At 49.0% G+C, this 23113-nt stretch overlaps 2 protein-coding genes across 2 annotated transcripts; both read right to left on the reverse strand.

Moving 5' to 3' along the window:
- Positions 1–886: 886 nt before the first annotated feature.
- Positions 887–2125, reverse strand: LOC141725645 (uncharacterized). The gene is made up of 3 exons (XM_074529622.1): positions 1777–2125; positions 1561–1743; positions 887–1308 (listed from the first exon to the last, which is right to left on the reverse strand). Exons 1-3 carry the CDS (start codon positions 2123–2125, stop codon positions 887–889), a joined length of 954 nt encoding a protein of 317 aa, XP_074385723.1.
- Positions 2126–4657: 2532 nt separating this feature from the next.
- On the reverse strand, positions 4658–6355 carry LOC141725670 (uncharacterized). The gene is made up of 2 exons (XM_074529640.1): positions 5986–6355; positions 4658–5949 (listed from the first exon to the last, which is right to left on the reverse strand). Exons 1-2 carry the CDS (start codon positions 6353–6355, stop codon positions 4658–4660), a joined length of 1662 nt encoding a protein of 553 aa, XP_074385741.1.
- Positions 6356–23113: the final 16758 nt, after the last annotated feature.

The following is a 23113-nucleotide window of genomic DNA, read 5'->3' on the forward strand; positions in this document are numbered from 1 at the left end:
GGCAGGAATCTGTTAGTTGTGATCCCACTAATTCCTGATTTTGTTTCCTCCCTACCAGGTGTGTTTGTGAGATGAACAAAAACCCTTTGGGCTTGGAGTCAGAGTGCTGGACTCAAGACTAATCCCACCAGTTTCAAAGAGGACTTGGGAGTTCTTTTTGAGAAGATTTTCCCACCTTGAGAGGAAAGCTAATTGTCTGTGGGCTGCATCCAAAGGAGAGTGGGCAGGATGGTGAGGGAGAGGTTTTTCTGCTCTGGTGAGATCCCACTGGGAATGCTCTGTCCAGTTTTGGTGTCCCCAACATAAGAAGGACATGGAATTGTTGGAGCAAGTCCAGAGGAGGCCATGAAATTGATAAGAGGAGCCCCTCCCCTATGGAGCCAGTCTGGGAAGGTTGGGAATGTTCAGACTGGAGGAGAGGAGGTTGGGAATAATCAGCCTGAAGACCTCAGAGCCCCTGCAGGATCTGCAGGAGCTCCAGGGAAGCTGGAGAGGGACTTTTCCTCAGGAATGGTGGGGACAGGACACAGGGAATGGGGTCAGGATGAAAGAGTGGAAAATTATGTTGGATATAGGAAAGATGTGTTGATGAGCACCTGCTCCAGCACAGGAGGCTGGAGAGCATTTCCCAACAGAACGTTTTGGATGTTTTACTCATTTTTTGGGAAGCAAACTGACAAAGGAGAATAGAGCCTCACAAACCAGTTCTGTCCGTGCACAGAAATCTTTATTTCCCATCACATTCATGGCACAGAGGAGCCACCTGGGAGTTCACAGCACAGGGATGCAGCACCAAGGGAACACAAGGGACAGGGACGTGCTGGGGAAAAACTTGGAGGGCAAAGACTTGGTCGTTCCTGATGGGAACTGGAGCTGCCCAGGGCTCTTACTTCTGCTGGCAGGGCCAGCTGGAGCTCTGCTTGGTCTGGTGGGACACCACGCTGGGGATGACAACGGGACATTTCTGCTGCGAGGAGCTTCCGCCGCCACCTCCAGAGCTGATGATGATGGTCTGGCCCGAGGAGCCACCACCGGATCCGCCACCGCAGCATCCAGAGGATCCACCACCGCCTCCCCCTCCCATGATGATCTTCCCTCCTGAAGAGCCACCACCGGATCCTCCTCCGCAGCACCCAGAGGAGCCGCCTCCTCCTCCTCCACCACCAGAGTTGATGATGATCTTCTGGGCTGATCCCCCACTGCCACCACCGGATCCTCCACCACAGCACCCACCACCTCCACCGCCTCCACCTCCCATCATGCTCTTTGAGGAGCCACCACCAGATCCGCCACCGCAGCATCCACCACCTCCACCACCTCCACCTCCCATGATGACCTTCATCCCAGAAGAACCACCACCAGATCCTCCACCACAGCACCCACCGCCTCCACCGCCCATCATGCTCTTTGAGGAGCCACCACCAGATCCACCACCACAGCATCCACCACCTCCACCGCCTCCACCGCCCATCATGCTCTTTGAGGAGCCGCCACCAGATCCACCACCACAGCATCCACCACCTCCACCACCTCCACCACCCATCATGCTCTTTGAGGAGCCGCCACCAGATCCTCCACCACAGCATCCACCACCTCCACCGCCTCCACCGCCCATCATGCTCTTTGAGGAGCCACCACCAGATCCACCACCACAGCATCCACCACCTCCACCGCCTCCACCTCCCATTATGATCTTCATCCCAGAAGACCCACCACTAGATCCACCACCGCAGCATCCTCCGCCTCCTCCTCCCATCATGCTCTTTGAGGAGCCACCACTGGAGCCTCCGCCACAGCATCCTCCTCCTCCTCCTCCTCCCATCATGCTCTTTGAGGAGCCACCACTGGAGCCTCCACCACAGCATCCTCCTCCTCCTCCTCCTCCTCCCATCATGCTCTTTGAAGAACCGCCACCGGATCCCCCTCCGCAGCATCCAGAGGAGCCTCCTCCTCCTCCTCCTCCGCCGCCAGAGCTGATAATGATCTTCTGGGCTGATCCTCCGGAGGATCCTCCACCGCAGCAGGATCCGCCTCCTCCCCCGCCGGAGGAGCCCTGGGACTGTTGGCTGCCCCGGCAGCAGCAGCAGCAGCCACAGCCGTGGCACCCGCTTTGTCTGGAGCACATCTTGGAGCAGTGACCCTGCAAGGAAAAGCTTTTTACTCCAGGGCAGCCACCAGTTCTCACGAGGCTTGTGACCCCACTCCAGCCCAACACCACTTTGTAGTGGCCAGGATCATATTTTAAAGATTTTTATCCTAAAGTTGTCCCATCTCCTTATTCCGAAGCCATTCCACCTCCATCTCAATGCTGATGAGAGACAATCTCCAGCAGCACGGGCTGATCCTGCTTCTGTTTGGTCTGGTGGGACCAAGGCATTCACAAGAGATTTAAATTCACCCCAGCAACTTCCCTGCTCTTCCAGATGTTTTTCACCAAAACTTTTGCATTTTGGAAGCAGGAAAGGAAGAGAAGGATCCCTCCATTGGACAGGCATGGACTTACCCTTCTCAGCTCTGACCACGGACACCTCAGGGAAAAGCTGAGCGAATGAAGCACCCCGAGATCCACCAACTTTTATACTGCTTTTCCTGAGTGGGAAGTGAGGCATCCAAAGGAATGGTGATAGGTTTATTTACCAAACAGACTCTCCTCCTCCATCCCACTTGTCCTGACTCACTGGGATGCGGACGATGCCTCTCCCGTGCATCACTTCCTCGGCTGCCCTGCATCCACGGCAGGTCCCACACGTGAGCTCGGCTCCTGTGGTTGAATTCCCATGGTTGAATTCCTTCTGGGGCTCCAGAAGGATTCTGGAGGTTGCCACCCTGCACTCCAGCCGGGAGATGCCGCTGGTGACTGACACCAGAAGGGGCTGGGGAGCTTCATTTTATTGGGTGTTACACACTGGAGGAACAGGGGGGGTGTATGGGGTGTCTGTACAAGGCTGGGAATTGAATTCTGATGATCTTTGGGGGTCCTTTTCGCCTCAGGATATTCTGTGATTCCACAGTGGAGATTCCCAGGGGAACAGGGGTGGGACTGAAATTTCTGGGGCACCACAGGAATCCCTCGTGGCTGTGGGAGATTTCCCACCACAGCAGAGAAAGGTTGATGGGGATTTTTGTTTGGATCTCCCCCTCAGGAGAGAACAGAGGTCAGGCAGGCCCCACCACCTCAAGTGATGGAGATGGAGGGGTACCAGATCCATCATCCCCCCTGTACAGCAGCATCTCCATGGATATGGACCAAAAGGATGAATTTCTGCTCATTTTGGGCATAACTCTGTCATTTCTGAAGAAGGAACAAGATTTGAGGCTGTGCTGTGCCTCCTGCTGTCACCCTGAGAATTTCTGTCATTTGGATCCTGGTTTTCTTGATCCTGAGCCATTTCTGGGTGCAGAAATTTCTGACAGCACCGTTTCCACCCGCCTGAAGTGGGACCCCAAACTCTGGCTTTGCTCTGTGCCAGCAATGTCAGTGTGCAGTTCCAAGCCACTGGGATTTTATCACCCCCAATGACTTCCCACAAGAAAATCCCAGGAAACTCAGCTATTCCAGTGGCTGGAGGGGCTCATCTGGATGTGATTTGAGGTGTTTGCCTCACTGAGGTCCCCACGGGGGGCGAGGGCAGAGGGTGGAGGGACAGGAGAAGCCGTTAAGGCCATGGGTCACTCCTGTTTCTCCTGGGACAATTCCAGGTGTCCATCACCTGCCGCTCCTAGAACAATTTCGAGGTTTAATTCCCTTTCCCTGCTAATTACCTGAGTAGACCACATCAAAGAGATTGCTCCCCACAGGGAAACTCCCTCTGGAGACTCACGCCCGGAGCTGTTCTGGTCCTGTGGGAATGAGGAAATCCCAGAATGTTCCAGCCTGAGCATCCCAGCTTTTGGAAGGGCCTTGCTGGAGTCCCTGATTCCACTGGGGGTTCAAAGCTGGAAAAGCGTTGGAGAACTTCATTTCTCTTCCAGTTGTGAGAGCACCAGGAGCTTCTGCACCACCTCAGGAAGGGCCTGAACTCCTCTCACCCCATACTTACACCTTGAAATCCTTCACAGCTGAATTTTGTCATCTTCTCTCTCTGAACCCACTCAGAACTTTCTTGGGCATCACCAGGATTTTGGTGAGATAGAGAAACCCCAGTGATAAATTCTGTGGTACTTTCTCTGACAGGCAAAAGTCAGGATCATCATCATCATCATCAAGATTAATTTAAAAATGACTTGAGAATGTTTAGTGAATCCAAAATCTCTTCTACCACTGGGGTTTCAGTGCAGTTTTGCTCTGGAGCTTTATTGAAACAGCACTGGAATCAAACCAGGGATGGAAATAAAGGGATGATAAATGAAGTTTATTTCCAACCAGGGATGGAAATAAAGCAACCGGGGCCAGAAAATTCAACCACTCACACATGGAACTTTCTAGCATTGCATTTTTTATTTTCTGGTGCATGCACTTGAAAACTGGGGCAGGAACAGGGACACGGAACAACCCTGGCTGGAATTACAGATACACAACACCAGAGGTTCCGCTCAGAACATTCCCAGGGGAAGGGAGAAGAGAACAACACAAATAATCTTAAATTCAATAGATGAGGAAATGTCAGGCATCTTCATATCTTGGGCTTCCTTGGTGGCAGAGTCCTTCTGGCAGCCACTACTTGTGCTTGGTCTGCGGTGGCCAGCAGATGGGCTGGGTCTGCTGCTGCATGGACATTCCTCCAGAGCTGGAGGAGCCACCTCCTCCTCCACCACCGCCACCAATGATGACGACGGGACCTTGGCCCTGGTGGCCTGAGCCTCCTCCACCTCCTCCTCCTCCTCCCCCAATGCACACGGGGCCTTGGCTTTGCTGCCCTGAGCCACCTCCTCCTCCTCCTCCACCACTAATGATGATGGGACCTTGGCCCTGGTGGCCTGAGCCACCACCTCCTCCTCCTCCCATGCCACCTCCAATGCAGATGGGACCTTGACCTTGGTGACCTGAACCTCCTCCTCCTCCTCCTCCACCACCACCACTTATGATGATGGGACCTTGGCCCTGGTGGCCTGAGCCTCCTCCACCTCCTCCTCCTCCCATGCCACCCCCACCGACGCAGATGGGACCTTGGCCTTGGTGGCCACCACCACCACCACCGCCACTAATAACGATGGGACCTTGGCTTTGTTGACCACCACCACCTCCTCCTCCTCCTCCACTGCCACCTCCAATGCAGATGGGACCTTGGCCCTGCTGCCCTGAACCTCCTCCACCTCCTCCACCTCCTCCCTTGCCACCACCACCTCCTCCACTAATGATGATGGGGCCTTGGCCACCACCACCACCACATCCACCTCCTCCTCCACCTCCTCCACCTCCTCCCTTGCCACCACCACCTCCTCCACTAATGATGATGGGGCCTTGGCCACCACCACCACCACCACCACATCCACCTCCTCCTCCACCTCCTCCTCCTCCCTTGCCACCACCTCCTCCTCCACTAATGATGATGGGGCCTTGGCCACCACCACCACCACCTCCTCCTCCTCCCTTGCCACCACCACCTCCACCTCCTCCTCCTCCTCCCTTGCCACCACCACCTCCTCCTCCACTAATGATGATGGGACCTTGGCCACCACCACCACCACCTCCTCCTCCTCCTCCCTTGCCACCCCCATCTATGCAGATGGGACCTTGGCTTTGTTGCCCTGAGCCTCCTCCACCACCACCTCCTCCACTAATAATGATGGGACCTTGGCTTTGTTGACCACCACCACCACCTCCTCCATCTATGCAGATGGGACCTTGACTTTGCTGGCCACCACCTCCACCACCACCGCCGCCTCCTCCACCTATGCAGATGGGACCTTGGCTTTGCTGGCCACCACCACCTCCACCTCCTCCTCCCCCTCCAATGCAGATGGGTACATGGCTCTGGTGGTCAGAACTTCCTCCACCACCTCCACCCCCTCCAATAATGATGGGACCTTGGCTTTGTTGCCCACCACCACCACCTCCTCCTCCTCCTCCTCCAATAATGCAGATGGATCCTTGGCTTTGCTGGCCGCCTCCTCCTCCTCCTCCTCCACCTCCTCCTCCTCCACCTCCACAGGAGGTTGATGCCATGTGAGTCTGATAAATGATCCCACCACCGCCACCGCTGCCACCGCCACCGCCGCAGCAGCCTCCTCCTCCTCCGTGGCAGGACGATCCCTGGCTCTGGTATCCTCCTCCACCGTGGCAGCATCCTCCTCCTCCTCCTCCTCCTCCACCTCCTCCGTGGTGGCAGCAGCAGCCACAGCCGCCACCGCCGTGGCACCCTCCGGACTGCTGGGACATCCCCTGGCCATCACCCTTCTGCTGGTGGGATCCCATGGTCTGTGTGATGGGAGTCCTGCAGGAGAGACAAAAAATCCAGGCCTGAGCACTTCCAGAGGGAGGGAAGGTTGTGCTCCTGGGCCACCGCATCCCCTTCCAAGAGGGAATGGTCTTCTCTTCCCTTTTTGCTCCTTCTGCTGCCCCTGACTGATGCAAAAATTGTCAGCTGGAGGAATTAATGAATAAACTGAAAACCTGTGAAGTAAAAACTTATTCCATCTACAGAACCTCCTTATCCAGATATAACTGTTCTTTTTTTATCTAGGACAATGATCACACCTTAATTCCCTCTTGCAGCAGGTGTGTCACTGCAAGAGGCACATGAGGCCGTGGCACCCCAGAATTACCCTCATCCAAATGTGGTTTGGGGATTGTGAAAGGTCTGCAGTGCTCAGGGATGGGGATTAATATTCCCTGGCCTCAGGAAAGAACCCGGCTCGTCATTTACATAACAATAACTCTGTTGTACTTTGAAATTCTTCAATCTTGCTTTCAAAGGAGCTCAGTGTTTCATTTCTCCTCCAGAAGGAGAAGGAAGAGGAGCAGCCTGTGAAAAAGTTGTCAGAGATGCAAAAGAAAGGAGGGGAAAAAAAAAGCCTGAAACTTCAGCAGCTCCAGGGCAGCACTTGCAAGGTTTGATGTGTGCCTGTCCCCGAGGGATGCTCTGAAGTTTGAGCTCTTCTTTAACACTTAATCCCCACCCCAGCCATGTCCTCTCTGCTGGCAGCAGGAATTGATGTTCCTGTGAAGGGAAGGGATGGCTCTGAAAGGAAAAGATCAGCAGGATCTGGTGCTCAAACCTCCGAGAAATGAAGTGCTCCTCAAGAAATGCTCCTCAAGAAATGCTCCTCAGGAAGTGCTCCTCAAGAAATGAAGTGCTTAAAAGAAATCCCTTCCCCACTCAGATAAAAGGCTAGAAAATGAGGAGAGAGCCCCATTTTGTGTTTCTGTTCCTCCGTTTTCCACTCTTTGCAGAGTTCCTGCCCTTTCCCTCAAGGTTTGTTTTCCAAGAATATTCTGGAGTTGTGTGTGTGTGGTGCTGGGCCCAGAGAAATCCAAGGGGCTCCAAACCCCAGATTTTCCACGTCCCAGCTATCTCCTTTCTTGATCCCTGAACTGGTAGGAAAAAAAACAAAAAAATAACTGCAAATAAAGAGAAATTTTTGAATTGTGAGACCCAAAATCCACATTTAACCCCACATTTCCACTTCAGCATTCCAAGCCTAATCAGCCAAATTAATTTCCATCTCTTACCGTGTCCCACGGCACGAACCAGTGGAAAGGAGTCAACGGGACTGAGGGAACGTGGTGTGGGAGAACTTTTATATAGGATCTGGTCCTCCTCTTGGAAAGAAGCAATGATTGATTTATTTACGGCCAAGCCCAGCCCCGGCTGCCCACTTACTTCGCATAATCTCGGGCTCAGTCACTGCAGAGATTGCTATCGCCCTTCCTTCCACCACCTCTTCTGTTAAAATTATTGGATGGCTCCACCTACTCTGAGCAGAGTGAGGAAACACCAAAAACCAGAAACGTTTTCAGTGTAAACAAGTGATTTTTGATTTTACGCCCCTCTCTAGAAAAGTGCACCATTCCAGTGAGGAAATTTGGGAGGGGGAGATTTTGTCTTTATGGATGAAAGGAATTTATTTCTCATTCTAGAAAATATTTCTGAGCTGCCAAAGGCTGCCCTGGCATGTCATTAGGGTGTGATGCAAGCCAGGCTGTGGATTACATGTTCCTGATGACACCCACGTGATTGCCAGGGACACGTTGGGCTCCGGCGAGTCCGAGGACCTGCAGCTCCCCAAAAACACAACAAATGCCTCCGGAGCCAGAGGTGGGAGTGATGCAAATCTGGGAGGCTCCGGGTGATTTACAACCCTTGGAGGGTTTGTCCTACTGGGAAATAGAGGGAAGAAGCCCAAAAAAACCCAAAGAAGCAGAAAAAGAAAGAGTGAAATGGTTCTTGGGGAGATTTGGAGAAAAGCTGAGGGAATTGGGGCTGTTCAGCCTTGAGGAACAGAAGTTTTGGGGTGACCTCATTGTAGGGTTCCCTGAAGGGGCTACAAGGAATAGGGGGAGAGATTTTTACAAGGATTTGGAGCAACTGGAGAATGGGGAATGGGTTAAAACTGAAAGAGGGGAAATTTTGGGTGGATATGGGGAAGAAATGGTTCCCTGTGAGGGTGGTGAGGCCCTCACCCCTGAACTGCCAGGGAATCCACTCTGGGTAGAGTTTGCTCCAACTTTTCCTGCCTTTCTTCTGCCAAGCTGGAATTGTTCCAGAGAGCAAAACTCTCCAGCTCCAGGCGAGCTCCAAAGTGCCAGAGTTGGGAGGATCTTTCTCTCAGACGGAGCTGATTGAGGCAATGGGAAGTTGATTTATTATTTCAGAGATGATCTTGGCTCCAGAGCCGCAGGCTGTGTCACCCAGGTGCCACCTTCCTGCCCAAATCCTGCCCAAATCCTGCCCTGGAGGCTGCTCAACCTTGTCTCAGTTTTATCTTGTCCTCACCAAATGCCACCACAGGACCTGGATGGAGGTGACACCACCATGGGTAGAACAGGACAAGGGGCTGCTCCTCAGGGCTGTGTTGGAGGGTCTCATCTGAATGGGATTTCATGGAATTTTTTTTATAAGAAGCCCCCAACAATATATATATATATTTTAAAATTTAACATATTAACATTTATATATGGAGAATTGCATTTATGTATATATAAATTAACATTTATATATATAGCATATATATATATAAATTATACATTAACTTTTATATATACATATATAATATATAAAAATATATTTAAAATAAAAATAGAAACTAAAACTAAATATAAAAATAAAAATATATTTTTTATATATAAAAAATTAACATTTTTTATATATATAAAATTAACATCTTTTATTCAGAAAACTTTTGGAAGTCTCTTCTCCATATCACTCCCAAGAGATGCTCACACACACCTGGCTGTTGGAGGATGAGCAGGAGAGTGGGTAGATTAAAAATACCCACAAAAAAAGTTCAATTAAAAAAAAGAAATGAAATAAATAAACAATAATAATTGCTCTGTTCAATAAATAAACAGAGCAAAAAAAATGAAATTATATAAAATTCACCTCCCTTTTCCTGAAATTTGGTGCTTTATTTCCCACAAAACTGGAGGGAAATTTAACTTTACTTGAATTAAAATTTAATTTTAATTGAATTAAACATTTAATTGAATATTTCAAAAATTAAAAAAAATTAATTTTATTTGAATTAAAATTGAATTAAAAGTGGGGCAGGGAAGGGAGAGGTGAAGGGACCTGTGCAGGTCTGGAATCAGAGGAAGGGCTGTGGTTGCAGCACATCCTTTGCATATCTGGAGCAGCTTGTTTATCTCTGCTGCCGGGATCCAGGGCACTCAGGATGCACCTGCCAGGGCCCAGCACATCAAAAATGAATCTGGATTTCTGGGAGCCATTCTCCTGATTTCTTGGTGCATTTCTCTTGATTTTTAAAAGCAATTTTCCTCATTTCTGGGGGCCATTTTCCTGATTTCTAGGAGCAATTTTGGTGGACACCTTGATTTCTGGGTATATTTCTCCAGATTTCTGGGTGCAATTTTCCTAATTTCTGAAAGCAATTCTCCTGATTTCTGAGAGCATTTCTCATTTCTGAAAGCAATTTCCCTGATTTCTAGGAGCCATTTTCCTGATTTCTGGGTGCAATTCTTGAGATTTCTGGGTACATTTCTCCTGATTTCTGGGAGCCATTTTCTTAATTTCTGAAAGTAATTTTCCTGCTTTCTGAAAGCAATTTGCCTGATTTCTGAGAGCCATTCTCCAGATTTCTGGGAGCCATTTTCCTGATTTCTGGGTGCATTTCTCCTCATTTCTGGGAGCAATTCCCCTGATTTCAACACCTGCTGTGATTTGCATCTCCCTGCCAAGGAATTTCGACACAACTAGCTGAGGTTTGTGTACCCCAACCAGGACAACTTTCCCCAATAATTAATTGCCAGTGGTTTTGGCAGTGGAACAGTCGATTGTCCAGCTGTGCCTCGCTTCCCTAATTTCACTTTTATTTGGTCCCTGCACTTTGCCACCACCATTTAAGCCTCGGCCACACCCTGGCTTCCATTTTCTTCTTTTCCCCCACGCCGGTTCCTCATTCTTCAAGGTTGGGAAATCCTTGGAGCTTCACTGGGAATTTGGGAGCTGGGAAATGGGATGAGCTGGGCCTGCCCTGGGCATGGCCCAAAGCAAAGCTCAGCTTGACAAAACCTTGCCTGGCTTTAAATCCCACACAGGAATGGCCTGGGGGTCAAAATGTTTCTGAGTGCTCCGATGAATTTCTGGCAAATTCCTCCAAAACTTGGAGGATCAGGAGGTTGATGAAGGGGATTGGAGCCTGTTACTCATGGATCCAGGGTGGGAATGTTGGGAATTCTCAGCCTGTGGAGATCTCAGAGATTTTTCCAGGGTCTGTAGGGGCTCCAGAGAAACTAGAGAGGGACTTTATATATATAAATTATATATATATATATTTTATATATATAATTTTCTAAGGAACTTCAGGGAATGAGTTCATACTGAAAAGGGGGAAATTTAAGGTGGGTATTGGGAAGGAATTGTTTCCTGTGAGGGCAGGAAGGTCCTGGCCCAGGTTATTCCATGGATTTCCCATCCCTGGAAGTGTTCCAGGCCAAGCTTGAGGGGGGCTTGGTTCGGTGGGAGGTGTCCCAACGTGGTCAAACAGAAACGATCATTTTTAAATAACTGAAATTTCCCAAGAAGTGGAAGAACATTTCGAAAATAAATGAAACCTGTGACTTTCTGGCAAGCCAGGACCTGGAGCTGAGCCTGAGCGAGGCAGACACTGGCGGCAGATGAAACAAAAAAGGAGAAGCCAAAATTGAGCAAGAGCTCCGCCCCGCCCCCTCAGAGGTGCAGATCCCTTATCAAACCCACGGCCTCATCACGGCAGGGTTTGGTAATGGCAGCAAAATTGGGGCCACTTCCTTCCTGCACACACCAACCTTGGGCCCGTTTGGGTTGTGTCATCCCAGATGCCATCACATCATCCCTGGAGTTGGACTTCCCACCGTGGTGGTGACCAGAGAGAGCCCCAGGGGTGTCACCCAACCCCAAATGTCTCAGTTGAGGTGGAGACGGCACAAAACAACACTCTCCGTTTTCAGAAGGCTTCAAACTGTTTTTATTCTATTTATTCTATTGTTTCTATTTATTCTATTGTTTCTATTTATGCTATTATTTCTATTTATTCTATTTTAAAAAGCATGAATGCTTTTTATACATTCTTACAAAACTCATAAATTTAGACTTATTGGCCACAAGAGACAAACAAAGAGTTTATTGGAATAGACAGTTACAGGTTTCTCTTTTTTCTCCTTTTTTTCTTGGCTTCTGTGTCAAGGTAGAAAATCCTTTTAGGAGTGAACATGGATCCTCTTCTCAAACTTCTCTCTGGCTCACAGGAGTCTCTGCAAAACCTCTCCCACAGGAAAATAACATTTCTTTCTGCTTCCAGAGGGCAAGTGAACCATGGGAGGGTCCCACATCCACCCTGGAGTCCCATGGGGTGACAAATCCATCAGCTCAGACCAAACTTCCTGTGCTGATAAGGGCACACCTGGCTGGCCAGGGCATCACCTGGAGGTGACAAATCCATCAGCTCGGGGACACCTCCGTGGCTTTAGGGACAGGACACCTGACAGGATGTCCTGGGAATCATCTGCCACTGCCCAACCCCCGGCACAGCAGGGAAGGAATATTTTTGGTTTTAATGGTGCTTTTTTTTGCAGTTTTTCAGGTTTTAGTTTTAATTTTTCCTGGGTTAGGGCAGGGTGAGGAGAGCCAGAGTTGCCTGGGATTTTATTTGTGCAGCAGGATCCCCTCCCAGTGGGAATTCTGCTGTCTCTCAGTATCCTGGGCTAGGAAAAGCCGTCCTTGGGTGGGATGAGGTGATTTTTTGGGATTCTTTCCAACCCAAACCATTCTGAGGCTCTGTAATTTTGACATTTCAAGACATCCCCAGAGGGAAGAGGATCCACCATGAAGGGAGGGAAATAAATCCTCGTGGTTTTGTTTTGGGTCACTCCCTGCAGCTCTAAACATCATTAGCGAATTTTTATTTGATCTTTATTTGCTCCAAACCTTTTATCCTCACCCCAAGGACTTTTCCAGAACCCCTCCTGGGCATTTTTTCATTTTCTCTCTCCTCTCCACCAAGGAGCCGAAGCATTTCTGGGATGCCAGGAGGGCTCGTTGGCCAAGCCTGTCATTGTCACCCAGACACCAACGTCACTGCCAACCCCATTCCAGCGTCCACCAGGGATCCGTGGGGACAAGGGCAGGACAAACTCCTGGGGAAGAGGGAGCTGCTCTTGCCCTGGCCAGTTCAGCTGCATTGCTTCCTATTTTTGAGGATCCACCCAGCTCTTTACTGGGTCATCTGCCCAGTTTTTTCCCCTGTGACACTGAGGCATCTTCCTCCCGTTGTTATTCAGAAAATTACAGTCATCGAATGGAAAGTCTTAATTGCTCCATTCATTATCCTCGGGAGTCATATCCGACTGTTAATTTATTTTGCCTGGGAACTCCCCAAAGGCTTCCTGAGGTTTTTGGCCTAAATCAGGATTAGCTGCTCTGGGGACAGTTGGAGGAAGGAATGTCACCGACACAGGGGAGCCTCTCAGTGCCATCAGCTCCTGGGCCACCAAAACCAACCCCAATTTTCTCAGAGTGGGGAGAAACCTCTCTGTGATTTTTGGGGATGCTGGAGCCTTTCCCCCTCACCAACAGTTGATTTTTGGTTACTTCCGTGAGGATTTCAGTAAAGGACAGGAAAACCAGGACCTGTTTTGTGGGACACATCTGAAATACCATGTTTTGTGCAGTGTAGAGGCATCTGGAAGTCTTCTTATCCTCTTTCTAAGGGCCTGGAGTGACAGGACAAGGAGGAATGGTTCAGATGGACAGAGAGAAGGTTCAGATAGGATTTTGGGAAGGAATCCTTGTTGTGAGGGAGGGTAGGCCCTGGCACAGGTGGAGCAGAGAAGTTCTGGAGGCTCCTGGATCCCTGGAGGTGCTTGGAGCAGCCTGGGATGTTGGGAATTGTCTGTGCCCATGGCAGGGGTGGGATGGGATGAGCTTCCAGCCCCTTCCAAGCCAAACCATTCCATGATTCCACCATCCTTAAGACTCACATTTAAGAGCCAGGGTTCCCCCAGATCCTCCTGGTGGAACTGCAGGTGCAGCACAGCCGGGTGAGGCCCAGCCCTGCTCGCTGCTCATCCCATCAGCACCACCCAGAGAGAGCTCGGGGAAGTTGGGATGGACAGGGAGGAACATCCCAGAAAAACAGCAAATCCCATTATATATTATACTGTATTATATTGTATTATATTGTACCGATAATATATTATATTATATTATATTATATTATATTATATTATATTATATTATATTACATTACATTACATTACATTACATTACATTACATTACATTACATTACATTATATTAAAATATATTATATCCATTATCTATTATACATTATATATTATACATTATATATTATACATTATATATAGTAAATAATATATATTATATACTATATATTATATATTTTTTATATATATAATATATATACGATATAAATTTATATATAATACAATATATATACTAATATATGATAGATATAATGTATATATAAACGTAATATTTATGTTATATGTATTATGTTTAATTAAGAAATGGTCAGCTTCTTATTGTGATGGCGTGAATTATAACATCTGCATTGTCTCACCCTTCACATGAGACTGAAAACAAAATAAAATTTTTAAAAGTCTCTCAATTGCCCCATGTCTGGGTCACAAAAGGGTTTAATCCGACATCTGTTCTCCCTTCCAGGGCACGAACCACGCCAGAGGAGTTCCGGGGAGCCCGGACCTGCTTTTCCAGCTCTGCACACAGGATGGGCCCAGTTCCATCCCTTTATCACAGCGGCATCACCAGGGCAGCAATTTGGGATTTCCACACCCGCCGTGCTCCACCTTCCCCACCCAGCACCAGCCTGAGCTCCCCAAATCCCTCAGAGAGTCCCCAGTAATATATGTTGTTTGTGGGGCTTTTTGGTTTTTTTGTTTGTGGAGTGGGTTAATGTTTTTTGGGTGAAGTAACTCTGTCCCTCTGTCTGTCCCTCTGTCTGTCTGGCTCCTCCCAGGATGGAGTCTGGGCTGGAATCAGCAGAGCTCATTATGCAGCAGTTAATTAATGGTGCCCCCAGTAATTAACATATAGCATATAACATATAACATATTATATATTATAGTACATACAATGCAGTATATAGTATATAGTATACTTTATATATAATGTATATAATATAATACAATATATTAATATATATTAATAGAATAGAGTCTATATTTATAATATTTTTATATTTTATATATTTTAATAATGTTTATATATTAATATAATAGAGTATATATATTTTTATATACAATCTAATATAATATGATAGAAAAGAACAGAATATAATAGTAACTAATATAACTAATATAATATATTATAATTAATTATTCGTTCCGAGTGCCTCCGGCCACCCCGGGAATGAGGGGGATGAGTCAGGAAGGAACATTCCAGAGGCTCTGCGCTCGCACAGCCACAGGAGGGTGCTCCGAGACCATCCATGGAAACACCACCGAGAAGATCTCGTCCCACCCCATGGCTGATGTAAAATGCGGATTTTCAGCTCCGAGTCACGTGAAAAGAGATGGACTAAAAACTCAAATTATAAACAAAAAATTCCACGCAGCAGGGGTTTTATTTGGGGTGTTGGGGATGTGCCAGAGAATGAAATAATGCAAACCATGGAGCAAATTCTCTGGCTTGCAGCTGATACATCTCAGGTGGGTATTTCATGTATTTATTGTATCTGAGGAGTTTTTATTATTATATTTAAGAAGTAAACGCTTCGAGGGTGAATTGCTTGACCCAAGAGACTCCCTTGACTTGAAAGTCAAGTTCTGGTTTTCACAATTTTAATATTTTTCTGGATTTTTGTTTGTTTGTTTTGGTTGTTTGGTTTGGTTTGGTTTTTGTTTTGTGTTGTTTTATTTGTTTTTTTTGTTTGTTTGGGTTTTTTCCCTCTTTGTTTCATATAGAATTAAAACCCCCAAATCCCTGAGGCTGGAAAAGCCCTCCCAGACCTTCAACTACGACCTGAGCCCCATCCCCACCTTGAACACCTCCAGCAATGTGACCCCACCACCTTCCCAGATTTCTTTACAAATTTCCCTCCGGAACAAAGTCGTAAGCAGAAAAATAAAAGTTTATTTCCAGCAGCATTGGCAGGGGGAGCTGTTTGGTGGCACTGGGGCCACCTGGAGGCCGTGTCATCCATGTGGGTGGCCGAACCCACATCTCCTTCACACGGCCACCGGAATCTCCTTGTGCCACAGAGAGAGTGGAGGAAAGAGGAGAAGAAAAGGAGCTGCGAGACCCCAGAATCTAACACAGGGAATTCATGGAGAGGATGAAACAAGGGCTGGGTCCCATAGGTGTCAGAAGGTTCCTAAAGGTTCCAGAAAGTTCCTTAAAGAACCAGAAGGTTCCTAAAAGAACCAGAAGGTTCCCAAAGGTTCCAGAAGGTTCCCAGTGGTTCCAGAAGGTTCCTAATGATGCCAGAAGTTTCCTAAAAGAGCTGGGAGGTTCTCAAAGGTTCCAGAAGGTTCCTAATGGTGCCAGAAGGTTCCTAAAGGTTCCAGAAGGATCCCATTGTTTCCAGAAGGTTCACAAAAGAGCCAGAAGGTTCCCGAAGGTTCCCAATGGTTCCAGAAGGTTCTCAAAGGTGCTCAGGAGTGGTTTCAGCAGGAGAAGCGTGGTGTTCCCAGGAGTTGCCCCTTGGTGCTGGATGTCCTCCTGCTCTTCACGCCCTGGCCATGCCCTGGGTGCCCAGCGAGGTTTTACTGCCCACAGTTGTACTGGTAACTGTTGGACCACTGGTAGGAGTAGGGCCCGGAGCGCTCCTGGCACACGGGGCTCGGGGCACACACCTGGGGGCACCTGAGCACGCCCTGCCCGCAGCGGGGCACACCCAGGAGCTGCGGGATGGGCGCGGAGCAGGAATCCAGGCACCGAGAGCTGCTGCACGAGGAGGAGGAAGAGGAGGAGTGCCCTTCCACCACGCGCATCTCCACGCAGCTGGGCCGGCAGGGGCTGGGCAGGGTTTTCCTCACGGTGCAGAGCTTGGGCGCCACGGGGGTGCAGGGTGAGCAGGGTGAGCAGGGTGAGCAGGGCAGCACCAGCTCGGAGCTGGGGCACTGCTGGGGGAAGGTGAGCGTGGAGCTCTGCACCCCACCGGGGATGAAGCACTGCTGCTTGTACTGGTAGTTGTAGTAGGACATGGCTCCGGGGATCCTGGAAAACACAGGAGGGAGCTGAAGGAATTCCCTGCTGAGCTCAGCCCTCAGCTCTCCACCCACCTTGCTTTTCCCTTAAAAACTCCCCCGCAGCTCCAGCTGTTGAGCTGTAATCCCTTGGAAAAGGCAGATTTTGGGATCTGGGATTTGTGCTGAGGTTCTCAGTTCCTTAGGATAAGGACACTCATTTATTTCCTTTCCAGGTGCCTCACCTGACACTGGAATTTCTTTCTGTCAGCAGAAGGAAAAGCAAAGGAAGGAATTGCCCTTGGACGTCCTGGGATGTCCCAGACCCCTCCTCTCATCCCAGGTTGCTCCAAGCCCTGTCCAACCTGGCCCTGGACACTTTCAGGGGTGGGAAATCCATGGAATTACCTGGGACCCTCACAGGGAACAATTCCTTCCCAAAATCCTGCCCAAATCCCCCCTCTGTCCCTCTGACCCTATTCCCTGTGTCCTGTTCCTGCAGTTCCTGAGGAAAAGTCCCTCTCCAACTTCCATGGAGCCCCTGGAGATCCTGGAGGGGCTCTGGGGTCTCCACAGGCTCAGCATTTCCAGCCTGGCAAAGACTAATCCAAACCTGGATAATTATCACCGGAACTACTGAAACGAGTGGCCTTTAATTAAGGAGAAATCTAGAACTCAATTTTAACAAAGCAAATAAAAAATTTTGATTTAATAACTAAATAAATAAATAAATAAGAAGGTGAAGAAAGCTCACATCCCAAATCGGGTGAGGTTCTGTAAATCTCAGGCTCAACTTTAAAACCATTTTCCTGTCTCTGCCTTAAAAAATGCCAGCAACAACCCCAAAAAAAGAACCTTTATCTGCAACAACCCTCTTCATTCTCAGTGCCAGGATATTCCAGATTCCAGCTCCAAATCCCAGCAGAATTGTATTTTCTGAGGAGTAGAAATAGGGAAACAACTTACCGAGCTCACAGTGGAGAGTAAGGACTGGGTGTAAAGCTTGGAAATGGGGGTTTTTATATGGAGTTTTTATAGTCCTTCAGGCTTCATGGAAAACCTGAGCCACAGAGTGCACAATCCTAATAAACCACAGCAGGGAATTTGTTCACATGCAACTTTTCCACTGGCTGTAATTATTTTACTCACTTGGGCTTGTTAAGGCATTGTTATCCCCAAATCCCGTGAAAAATGCCTCACACCCTGCAGGTTCTTCCCATTGGAAAGCTTAACTGGGAGAAGGAAAAGATGCCTTTTATCTGGCTGACCTCATTAGGTACCTGAAGAAATCCAAACCCCCCCTCCTAAAGCCCCTTTTGCGGGAGTGACCATGGGGAAGCAGCGCTGGGGGAGCGGGAATTGATTGGGGTCATCCCAAAGGCTCTGGGACCATCCCAATGACTCTGGAGTCATTCCTACAGCTCTGGGGTCATTCCAACAGCTCAGAGGTCATCCCAATGGTTCAGGGGACCATCCCAATGGTTCAGGGACCATCCCAATGGCTCTGGGACCATCTCAACAACTCTGGGACCATCCCAACAGCTTTGGGACCATCCCAACGAGTCTGGGGTCTTTCCAACAGCTCTGGAACCATCCCAACAGCTTTGGGACCATCTCAACAGCTCTGGAGTCATTCCAATAGCTCTGGGGTCATTCTAACAGCTCTGGGATCATCCCAACAGCTTTGGGACCATCCCAACAGCTCTGGGGTCATTCCAATAGCTCTGGGGTCATTCTAACAGCTTTGGGATCATCCCAACAGCTCTGGGATCATCCCAGTGGCTCTGGGGTCATTCAAACAGTTCTGGAACCATCCCAACAGTTCAGCTTTGCACCCAGAGCTTGGCTCTGTCCCCATGCCTTGCGCTGGGCCCTGGGGAATGATCCTGTGATGTCATTAGGGTAATTAGCAGCCTTTGATGCGCCGGGACGCGGCCCTGAAATTGGCTCTGTGCTGGCGTTGCTGAGCCAGGCCGGCTTGGCTCGTGTCAGACATTAATGAGCGTTTGTGAGGGGTTTATGAGGTCCTGTTATGAAGGTGTTGTTTAATGTCCTGTTCCATGTGCAGGTAAACACCGGGATGAGCCAGCTCAGCACCTCCAAAGTGTCTTCATTAATCAGGAGTGTCTTAATTTATCACCAGAGTGTCTTCATTTATCACTAAAATGTCTTCATGTATCAGCAGGGCAAAGTTGAGGTTTTGGGGTGAGAACAGGCTCTGACAAAGGTGTTTTTCCGTTTTTCCAGCTCAGAGTAGCCCTTGGAAAAACAGCCCAGCTGGACGTGGAGGTTTAGCTGTGGTTTTATTTAATTAGTAAATGCACCGCTTGTTTGTGTGTTGGAAAGGGGAGCAAAGTCATCAGGGAATCGTGGGGTGGTCTGGGTAGGAAGGACCTTCAAGAACCTCTCATTCCACCCTGCCATGGGCACGTGGGAGGTGGGATTGTCTCTCCAAACTCCTGAGAGAACGTTTGGAGCCCCCATCCCTGGAGGTGCCCGAGGAATCCCTGGACATTGGTCTGGGTGTCCTGGTGGGGTTGGGCCCAGCTTGGACTCCATGACCTTGGAGCTCTTTTCCAACCCCAGCGATCCTGAGATTCTGTTTTAGGTGTTCCATTGGTCTCAGGGATGGGTTGGATCCCTGGTCCCTGCTTTTTTGAACACTTCACCCACATTGGTGTCCTCAGGGCTCTCCCTCCTCTGGGGCTCAGATCTCCCTCGATCCTTTCAGTTTTATCTTTACAAAGCCAGTGATTTTTTGTGTTTTGCATCTTTAACTTTAGAAGAGCTGACGTTGGATCCTTTCAGCCTGTCTGGGCTGAAAAATTGAGCTGACACTGCTCTGTTGTGCTCCTCACTCAGGCGCTGAGTTTGGGCCACGTGTCGCCTGTTGATTCATCACTTTTATTTCCTGGTTGTGCCTGAGCTGTTACATCTCTGTTAACAACGATACAGTGACAACATCAGGGCACTAATGAGCTTTTATGGTGTGTTTGGAAACACCTGCAGAAAGCCTTGACACGGTTAATGTTTGTGTTCACAGAAATCCACCCTGCGGTGACAGGAGTCCCCAGCAGAGGGAACAAATCCCAGCATTGTGGATTCCTCCCACGCTGGAGTAAAGATCTGGACTCTTCATTATCAACAAATCCCTAAGATAAGATTTAAAATCTAGTTTAATCTTCGGCTGGCTCAAACCATTAATTAGGTATTAATTCCAATGTTTTTGACTTTGGGGATGAATTGCTGGCCAGTTTAATCCAAGGTGAGGATGGATGTTGCAATCCCCGTGGTTATCTTTGATTATTGTTGGTGTCCCACCCCTGGAAGTGTCCAAGGCTGAGATGGATAGGGCTTGGAGTGACCTGGGGCACTGGAAGGTGGAATGCAATGGTCTTGGAAGTCCCTTCCAACCCAAGGGAGAAGTCCTTGAGATGAGGTTTAATAAAAGACAGCAGAAATAGGAAAATACTTTTGCTTTTTTTAACCAAATGGGAACCAGAAAGGGGCAGTTGCCGGGGGTGGGAGTGTCCATCCAGGTCACGCCCATGCCACCCTCAGCATCTGTCCCAGAGCCTCCTCCTCAGGTTTAGCAGGATGATAACCCCAACCAGCAGGCATTCATCAGCAGCTGGCATTCCAGAGGCGTCTCCCACTTGTTGTTCCCAACGTCAGCTCTTCAGGTGCCCTTCGGTCAGAGAGGTGACTCTGTGGAAAAAATGCCTGACGAGGTCTTGCCTCGGTCACACCCTGTTTATGGCCCTTTTTGCCATTCCCCAAATCCAGTCATGATTTATGGTTTCGAAAATATGGGGGTTTTTAATGTGATATTAAATGTGGTCTTGCCTTTCTTTCTGTTTTATTGTTCGAATGTCTAAATTGGGTACTCGGTGTCGGGTTGAAAGAGGTGTCTTGACTTATTTGGGTCTGTAACTATAAAGTTCAGGATTTTTGCAGTGAGCCAGAGCTTTGATCAGACTTTTCATTAGTTTAAAGAACCCAGAACACAGATTATTCTTCTTTCATCAAATATTTCATTCAAGAACCCAGTACTCCAGTTTATCCCTCACTTTTTCAGCACTGTCTGGGTTCAGTCAAGGATATTTTTATCCAGAAAAATGTCTGGTTCCCCCTTGCCAAGGAATGAGTCCAGTCATGGAGAAGATCAAACCTAAACCCCATAAATATTTTCCCTTTGAGATGCAGAGACAAAGAATCCCCTCCCTATAAATCCGAAATTGCAGAGTGGGGAAGGCAGTAAAGGACAGGTCATGCAGGACACAAGGGCAAGGCAGCAATTAGCAAGAGTGATTTATCTAAAACAATTAGCGTCCGTTAACAAAGCTGGATCTGGAAAGAATCGTGGTTAGTAATTGATTAGGAAGTTCTGCATGTGGCTGATTCACGTGCTGGGCACTTCGAGGCCGAGTATAAAAGTGCCCGAGCTCACATCTCACACCATCACTTCTCTTGTCTCACTCTCTGGTGCTGTAGGTAAGTGAATTCCTAAATCTCTGAACTCCTGAGCTCTTGAATTCCTCCTCTAACCCAACCTTCAAGTGTGGTTTGGGGATCAGGCCGACATTCTGCTGGTGGGAACCACTGGATGTGGCACTTGAGGATCTGGTCTGGTTGGGAAGGTGGGGATTGATCACAGGTTGGACTCCTGGGGGGGTTTTCCAGCCTCAGGCATTCTGGGATTGGTAAATGAATCCATTTGTGACTGCTCAGCCACTGGGAAATGCAGATCTGGGTGAGATCTGAGTAATATTCCATGAACATTCCATTTGCATTCAGTATACACCTCAGGGTTGCATTTTGGGTGCTGAGCTATCAGAATCCTCCCTGTCCCTTGATCCCCTTCGTAGCCTTTCGTCCTCATGTTTGACTATGAAACCAACATGAATTTTCTTTTATTTTCCCGCTTTTCTGTGCCCCACAGATCCCCACCCAAGCCATGGTTCACTCCCTGAGCCCCTGCACCGACGGCAGCCCGTCCCCCTGCGGCGTGGCCGTGCCCCAGCCCGTGGCTGACTCCTGCAACGAGCCCTGTGTCCGACAGTGCCCGGACTCCACCGTGGTCATTTACCCTCCTCCCGTGGTGGTCACCTTCCCCGGGCCCATCCTCAGCACCTTCCCCCAGCAGAGCACCGTGGGCTCCGTGGGAGTGCCCGAAGTTGGAGCTGGCGCCGGGGGCAGCGCCGGAACCGGTGTCGGAGCTGTTGTTGGAGGTGGTTTTGGTGCTGCTCGAACCCCTGGAGCTTCCCAAGTTTATGGTGGGGCCAGGTGGGGCCGGGGGTACCCGGTTGGCAGCTGCAGACCCTGCTGCTAAGGCCATGGCTGGACGAGGGTGACCGGCAGGACGTGGCTCCAGGGAGAGTGTTAAAATCATCTGTGGATGTTTGAAGGCCTCAAAAAAATCAGTTTCCATCTTTGTACCCTTCCTGGTTTTCCTTCTCTAAAGACTTCCTCTCTTTCCAAGCACTCTTTTCTCAAAGCTATGGGTTGTTCCTGGTTCTTTGGGGTGTTCTCAAAGCTAAGGGTTGTTCCTGGTTCCTTGGGGGTTTGTTGGGATCTTTGTAGGTTTAGATTAGGGAGAATTTAGGATTTTAGATTTTTGAAATTTAGATTTTAGGGAGAGATTAGGAGGGAATTCTTTCTTGTGAGGACCTGGCACAGGTTGCCCAGCGAAGCTGTGGCTGCCTCATCCCTCTGGAAGTTTCCAAGGCCAGGCTGGATGGGGCATGGAGCAACCTGGGATAGTCAAAGTTTCCCTGCCCATGGCAGGGGTGGGACTGGATCATCTTTAAAATCCCACCCAAACCATTCTGTGCTTCTGTGACTGTGGCAATGTCAAGGATCTGGTCTGAGAGCCCTTTCAGATCCATTTCTAAGCTCTTCCCAGGACTGGCTGTCACCACAGGAGGAGCAGCCCCAGACACTCCCTGAGTCACCCCGCATCAAACCACGGCTTGTGGGCAGTTTGTAACCTGTGCTGTGTCTCACCTGCTCTTCCTCATTAAACCAGATGTCACAGCAGCTTCCTGGTGTCTCTGTGTCTCCCCTGTCCTTGTCCTGCTGCCCCAACCCCATCCTGTCACCAGGAGAGGGAAATTCATGAAGGATCTGGCCAAGGTCTGTGTGGGATCTCCTTTGCACGGCCTCAGTTGTCCTGTCCTTCCCCTCATTCCCAGATTCTGTGGAGAATTTTGCTCAGTTTTGGCTTTCCTGGGTCCTTTTCCTGGTGTCCTGGAGATCCTGGCCGTGACAGGAGCAGAGAACAGGGTTGGAAAAGCCCTCCAGGATCATAGAGTCCAAGCTGTGCTTGAGCCCCACCAACGTCCAGTCC

The sequence above is a fragment of the Zonotrichia albicollis genome, chromosome 30 (assembly GCF_047830755.1).
Source record: "Zonotrichia albicollis isolate bZonAlb1 chromosome 30, bZonAlb1.hap1, whole genome shotgun sequence".
NCBI lineage: Eukaryota > Metazoa > Chordata > Aves > Passeriformes > Passerellidae > Zonotrichia > Zonotrichia albicollis.

Excerpts from the sequence above, each read along its gene's own strand:
- LOC141725670 (XM_074529640.1), bottom strand. The coding sequence starts at position 6,355 with ATGGGATCCCACCAGCAGAAGGGTGATGGCCAGGGGATGTCCCAGCAG. Across the intron at positions 5,950-5,985 it reads AGGAGGAGGAGGTGGTGGTG|GGGGTGGAGGTGGTGGAGGA; the intron begins GTGGGCAACAAA and ends TCATTATTGGAG.
- LOC141725645 (XM_074529622.1), bottom strand. The coding sequence starts at position 2,125 with ATGTGCTCCAGACAAAGCGGGTGCCACGGCTGTGGCTGCTGCTGCTGC. Across the intron at positions 1,744-1,776 it reads CTGTGGCGGAGGCTCCAGTG|GCGGAGGATGCTGCGGTGGT; the intron begins GTGGCTCCTCAA and ends TGGGAGGAGGAG. Across the intron at positions 1,309-1,560 it reads TGGTGGAGGATCTGGTGGCG|GTGGTGGATGCTGCGGTGGC; the intron begins GCTCCTCAAAGA and ends GAGGTGGTGGAG.